Source organism: Carassius gibelio, chromosome A1 (assembly GCF_023724105.1).
Source record: "Carassius gibelio isolate Cgi1373 ecotype wild population from Czech Republic chromosome A1, carGib1.2-hapl.c, whole genome shotgun sequence".
NCBI classification, from domain to species: domain Eukaryota; kingdom Metazoa; phylum Chordata; class Actinopteri; order Cypriniformes; family Cyprinidae; genus Carassius; species Carassius gibelio.
Window position 1 is genome coordinate 17,012,426 of NC_068371.1, and position 7,018 is coordinate 17,019,443.

Here is a 7,018-nt window from a genome sequence, read left to right on the forward strand (position 1 = left end):
GGACCACGCACGCTGTTTTCAAAAGGAACAGCGCGCAAAGCTCACACGCGCGACGCCGATCTCACGCCACGCACACTGGGCCATGCAAGTATCTTTCTCTTTGGAGATTTAAATGCTGCTTTAAATTGTTGCTATGATCTGATTGTTGTTGGCTTCCAAAAGTTACTGACTAGGATTTCCATACCTGAGCTCCTTATGTGATCTCATTCTATTTTCTCTTTCTCTCTCTCTCTCTCTTTTATTTGGATTCCGTTATGTCTTGTATAAAGCTTACTGTTTGTAGTGTCGTACGCATATTTACTCTGTGTGATTTGTAGTTTGATGTATTACTAGTTGATTTATTAAAAACCCATATACTGATGATTGGCTTGGACTCCACCCCACTTACATTACTTACAGTCACTGAGATGTCTGATCTTTAGCTACAAGCTTTAAATTTAGAAACTAAATTTATCATAACGATAGGATAATGTTTTCATGGCCAGAGAATATTTTTCCTTGAATTATAAGGCGTGATAACTTTATTGAAAATTGATAGGTCAACAGTGGTTTGCTGGACAAACCACTGTTTGATTTGCAGTAATTTACAGTAAGAGATATCACAATAATTGATATGAAGAATGGAATATTGACACATTAATGAGTAAGTTACAGTGCCCTGTGATTATTTATTGGTATAGGCAATTGAGCTATTTTTCATAATCAATCAAATTTAATGTAACTGTCATCTGAGATATAAATTAATCATATTCCTGATTAATTATTCAAATTCCCTATATATCATTTGAGTTAATTATTCTGTAAAACTCGTTGCTACACAATCAACAATCATAACTTAACTATAGCAGAATAAACTTGTTAATCACTTACAGTCAAGTGTTTTCCAAGGCTTAACTGTTTGAAGATCGCATTCGTAAGCTAAGCTGCGATGTTTTGCTATCACTGTTGCACTCTGAACATGTCACAACATATTCGCAATCGCGCTATTTCAAAATAAAAGTCCCGTTGGAAATAATTAACAATAAATGAATAAAATAGTAAAAAAAAAAAATTCCATTTAAATTTTATTGTCAACACACTCCCCGCATGGTATAATTAAAATTATGCCACTATTTATCAATTATCAAAAAGTTGTTTTACTTTCAGAGTCTTTGATAAATGTCTCTATAGTTTCTGAGAGAATTGGGCAATTATTTCTGAGATTGGTCTCAGAAAGAACTTAGTGGTTCCTTGGTCAACAATTTTCGCTTCCACTTTTCAAACAATTTTGTCTGCACTTGGAAAGGTTTTTACAACAAGTCCAACAGGCCAGTTGTTCCTTGGTGCCTGACCTTCTTTCAAAAGTACAACGTCACCAATATTCACATTTGGTCTTTCATCAAGCCACTTTTTCAGATTCTGCAGTGTCGACAAGTACTCCTTTCGCCATCTTTTCCAAAAAGTATCAGCAAGACACTGCACTTGTTTCCATTGATTCAAATGAAGATTAGCTGTATCAAAATTTCCCTCAGGAGCTGAAACTCCATCCCTTTTCTGTGTCAACAGCAATGCTGGAGTGAGTATTTCAGGTGCTTCTGGGTCCGTAGACACTGGTACCAAAGGCCTGGCTTTTACAATTGCCATAACCTCCGCCATTAGAGTTGCCAAAACCTCATGTGTGAGACGTGTGGGTTTTTGAATCAGCATACCATCCAGAATTCGTCTTGCAACTCCAAGATCCCCCCATGTGGGAAGCATGGGGTGGATTGAAAACCCATGTACATCCTTTATCTTTAAAGGCTATGTTGCAGGTTTTTTTTTTTTCTTTTCTGGCAATTTTCTAGTTCGTAATAAACATTTAAACAGTTATCCATTGTATTTGATGTTGTAGGGTATTACAAAAAAGAAATATAATAAGGAAAAGTAGGTGATATCTTAGCGGTTAGCTACAGGTTAGCAATGAATCTTGTTTCTCCAACAATGCATTGCATGACGTCACATGAGGTACTCGCTTTTGGACGACAAACGAAAGCCCGCCTTGATACCATTGAGAGAGTGAGACGAGTAGTGAGAGTAGTAGCTAGTGAAAGAGATCGATAGATTGATAGATAGATAAATAGATAGATACATAGATAGATAGATATCATAGCATAGCATAAATATATAGTCAGAGATAGCATAGCATAACAGATAGCTTAGAGAAAGAGTAGAGAATAAATAGACAACATGGTTTATTACTGTGTTTGTGGCGGGTGCAAGAACTCCAGCAAAACTGGACATAGGGTCCATTGTTTCCCCAAGGACAAAGGGATCTTCCGAAGCTGGGTGCAATTTGTCAAGATTAGGCGGGCAGATTTTTCAGCTAGCTCTGTCACCGCCTACTCGAGAATATGCAGCGCGCATTTCAAGGAGGAGGATTGCCACTCAGGGGATGCCAAGATGGTCGCACTTTCTTTAAAAAGTATGAGGATGGCTAAGTTAATTCCTACCGCCGTGCCGTCTGTGAATGCAAACCTCTCTGCTTGTCCTGTCCCGAGGTCGAGAGACACCGTCTGCCGCAAGCGATATATTGCCACGGTACGCATCATGCTAACGTTAATGTTTACAAGCTGCGTTTTAGCTAGCTCTGTTTGTATTTTGCATACCGTGTTCCCTTTGACACAGCCTCCACTACAAGCATGATCATTCTGACATTAGAAGAGCATATTTCGTGATTCAAGAATATGAGCCAAAACAAAATTGCCCTGAAGTAAATGTCCATAATATGGACATCGGGAATCGTCATCGGCAATCGGCTTTCACAATAGTGTGTTTGGGTTTTGTGTTAGACTGCTACGGTTCTCTTTCACATATAATTGACCGTGACCGTGTAGTGGAGGCTAAACGCAAGTAAACACAGTTTACCCACCTCTGAAATGTCAGAAACAGTTTATCCACTTTTCACTTCAAAGTTTAGCTACCTCTCAGTAAATTCACTACCTCATAGAGTTTATGCACCACATGTACTCTAGACATTTATAACCACTTATTATATTTGTTTTGGCAAGATGATGACAGATACCTCACAGCAGGAGACCGTGGACAGTGTAGACACTGTGGAGAGTGTCGATACTGGGGATCAGCCCTTGCCCTCCTCCACTTCTGACGCTGTGACACAGTGTTATTTGAAGCCCCCCCGATGGTCTCGCGGTAAGTCTTGGGTATTTTAAGTGGTAGATATTCTGTCTAAATCATTGCCAGTATCTATGCAAGCAGGACATTTCCATACACATTGATTAAATTAATACATAGCCTACACCAAAACATAGCCGCTTAGATTTGCCATGATTGTCACATGTTTGGGTATGTTTACTGCCTCTCCACAGCTGTGCAGGTTAACCTGAAGCCCAAGATGGTCAGCGTGGGCACACAGACGTCTTTCAGCCCACAAACCTCCACTCCCCTCGCTAGTCCTGAACAGACAGATGATGAAGATGATGATAATGCCTCTGTCGTTAGTGACTTATCGTGGGTGCCCGAAGAGCCGATGCATGAGGAGGACTTGTTTGATGAGGAGCCACCTTACGCGTGTGACCCCCACCACAAGTGAGATAATTTAAAACCAACATAGACCATTTTGAATGCTCATTTTATTGTGTACTGTAGCTTTGGTAGTTTGAATGACACCTCCCTCCCTAATTTTTTGTTGTTGCAGTGGCATTGACAAATTCATTGTATGCCAAGAGGAGCTGATGGGCCTTTTTGCCATCTGTCCGGCCTGTTGTGAGAGGTCAGATAGTAGCATCGTGCAGCAGGAAGGAACTTTTGTTAAGATCAAGCAGGTACGGTTTTGTTTGCGCAGCAGGCCATCTGGTTAGAAAATCAGAATATCTAATTACAATCTGATAGCTCTGACTGTCTTGCCAGATAATTTACAATGTATGTACCAGGCTGGCTTTAGTCTGTTGGTTTGTGATGGCATCATATTTGAGTGTTATACTGTATTGGTCATGTGTGTTTCATTGAAAACATGAAACCAGTAATGTACAGTACTTAATCTATATTCAATCCTGATATACTGTTGATTACTCTTTTTCTTTTTTTTTACATATCTAGGTCTGTGCATCATGTGGCTACCACCGTTTCTGGCAAAACCAACCAATGCTCCACAGGAACATGCCGACCTGCAACCTCCTGTTAAGTGGGGCCATTCATTTCACTGGATGTTTGGCCACCCAGACATTAAGAATGTTGACTCTGTTTGGCCTGCAGTGCATCAGTGCGAGCAGTTTCTTTCGCCATCAGCGCCGCTACACTATCCCTGTAATCGTTCAGGCCTGGCAAAATGATCAAGCAAAGAATTTTAGTGACCTACGGGCAATGGATGGCGGGCTAGTTCTTGCTGGTGACTGCAGGTAAACCAGTGTGAGAGCTCATAGACCAGTTGCATGTTTTGATTTTGTTATTTGTTATCATGTAGGGTGGCTTTAGTTGGCATTTGCAGATGACATGGTGGATTGTCTTTACAGACCTTGATTATTAAAAACTTGAAACATAATTCAAATTTGTAATTAATTCCAGGTCAGATTCTCCTGGGCACTGCGCGAAGTATGGATCCTACTCTCTGATAGAGGACAGAGTGAACAAGGTGGTGGATGTTCAGCTTGTTCAGGTAAACCTGATGTTATTAGACAAAGAAATGAACTCTGCAATTTGGTAAACTGATGGTATCTTAATATAACATCTTTCCACTAGTACAACGATGCATAGAGCTTTATTGTGTATTGCCTAACTAGAGTACAGTGTATCATAATACCTGGACCAGCAACGCGTCGGTTCATCCACGCCTCCTTCAACAACACCAGCATTCTACACTTACACTGTTATGTCATGTTGCAGAGCTCAGAGGTCCCCAACAGCTCATGGTGTGAGCTTGAAGGGCTCAAGCGCAGTGTTGACCTGCTGAGGGGAAAGGACCTGCATTTGGCAACGCTGATCACGGACCGTCATCGCCAGGTATTTACAATAAAAATGCAGTATAGAATGTAAATATCTGAATTGCATTGAAGCTGGATGTTTGTGGTTTGCTGATGCACTGAGGGCCACACAGGTCAATCATCCACAAAAGTTTGTTTATTTCTCCTTAGGTTGCCAAATGGGTGAGAGAGGAGCTGAGCCCTGAAGGGACACGGCATTATTTTGATGTGTGGCACATTGCCAAAAGTATGTATCCATTGTTGGAATCTTGAAGCAGTTTTTGTTATTGCATATCAATTAATACTATTTGTTCTAAAACAGGTCTGGGGAAGGCATTGGATGCAGCTTCAAAAGAGTGTGACCAACTACAGTTGTGGAGGCCTGCTATAGTGAATCACCTCTATTGGACTGCAGCGTCAACCCCAGATGGCAACCCAGCGGTCATGGAGGCCAAATGGAGAAGTTTAGTCAACCACATCCAGGACATTCATGACCATGACACCCCTGCCTTCTCCAGTTGTGCCCATGGCCCTCTAGACGGGGATCAGCGCAACAAAGAGTGGTTGGACCCAGGTACAGTACACACAGTATGTGGTATTATGCACGCTCTACAGTTTTGTTGTATTTGCTGTCCGAGTGATTGTTTGGATGCTTTGACATGTGACCTTTGTGATGAAATGTTTTCATTCACTGGCAATCTCATAACATTTTGTTTACTGTTTATGTTTGCTATAATTCATATGTGTATCTGTCTGCCTCCCTGTCTTGGTCTTTGCAGGCTCATTGGCAGCAGTAAAGTTGGAGAACATAATCATGAGGACTGCCTTACTGAAAGATGTTCGACAGCTGTCTCCACAGCACCAGACCTTCTCCCTTGAGGCTTACCACTCCCTCATCTTGCACTTCGCGCCCAAGCACACAGGGTTTTCATACCTTGGGATGTATAGCAGGTCAGTGCTATCCAATGGAATAATACTGCCAATTATTATGCCGTTTATAGTAATAATAGTACCTATTATCATGCCTATTGTAGTATTTTGTCATGCATACACCAAGTTAAAAAAATTCTCAAATGTGTTATTTTGTAGGCTTCTCTTAGCGGCGCTGCATTAAATCACAATGCCAACCGTGAGACAGCACGGAGAAATGATGGGACAGAGAAGTACTGCGTGCGGTATCCGCGCTTCAGAAAAGGTGCCCATGTGGTGCTTCCCATCAAAGAGGCAGCCTCATACGGTAAGCAGTGTCATGCAGTTCTATCATATTTTGAGATGGTGCAAGAGACATCTGTGATCAGTGGCAATGATCTTTATACAGTATTATTATTATTATGTCTGCAGGTTATGCAACATCATTAATGAAGGCCCTTCGGGAAAGCTACACCAATTCACCTGCAGCTCTTCGAGAGGTTAGCGACAATTTATCCTCCGATGCACCCGCCCCCATCGCCAAATCCTTCGAACAGGTTCCGAAGGAGGAGGCCGTCAGCCTCTACCTAGCCCGGCAGTCACGTTACAAAAAAACCTAATTTCACATTATTATTTTTTTTCCACAGACAAGTCCAATGATTTAGTTGTAAGTATTTATTTTAGTTAGTTATCTTCTTTCCCTCTGTCCATGTCATCTAATTTGGTGGTGGTTTCCTGCATGCTGCATGGTTTGTTTTTTCGTTGTGTGCTGTTGCTTTGGTTTTACTTTGCACAAAATTATTACTTTTTTCCGTCTTTGTAAGTGGCAATAATTGTCGCTGTACCCCATTCAAGGGGTCCTGCATGCCGCATGTCTGCTCCTCTGCCTGTTATTTGCATGAAATTTGTTGTATGTAATTCAAAATAATTTACCAATCATTTTACCTGTGCCTTGTCAACCTCTGTGTGCGGTGTTGTCTGGGCTCACTGTGTGTCTGCTTGATGTGCTTTTGCGTGTGTGTGTGTGAGAGAAACAAAAGAAACTGCAAACGTTTCAGGTCAGTAATCTTCGTCCTTGTTCAGTAAATGTTCAGTAACCGTTACAAGCAATGCCAATAAACTGTTTTCTCTTATCAAAATTCATGTGTTCTGTGTGCTTTATAACATTTTAAGGG

The 7,018-nt window shown here is 41.2% G+C and overlaps 1 protein-coding gene across 1 annotated transcript; it reads left to right on the forward strand.

Moving 5' to 3' along the window:
• Nucleotides 1-1,783: 1,783 nt before the first annotated feature.
• On the forward strand, nucleotides 1,784-6,048 carry LOC128018414 (uncharacterized). Its single transcript, XM_052603892.1, has 11 exons — nucleotides 1,784-2,556; nucleotides 3,027-3,168; nucleotides 3,345-3,564; nucleotides 3,674-3,800; nucleotides 4,075-4,373; nucleotides 4,540-4,630; nucleotides 4,858-4,974; nucleotides 5,106-5,181; nucleotides 5,257-5,508; nucleotides 5,714-5,885; nucleotides 6,024-6,048. The coding sequence occupies exons 1-11, from the start codon at nucleotides 2,206-2,208 to the stop codon at nucleotides 6,046-6,048; spliced, it is 1,872 nt and encodes a 623-aa protein (XP_052459852.1). The 5' UTR covers nucleotides 1,784-2,205.
• The last annotated feature ends 970 nt before the right edge of the window (nucleotides 6,049-7,018 follow it).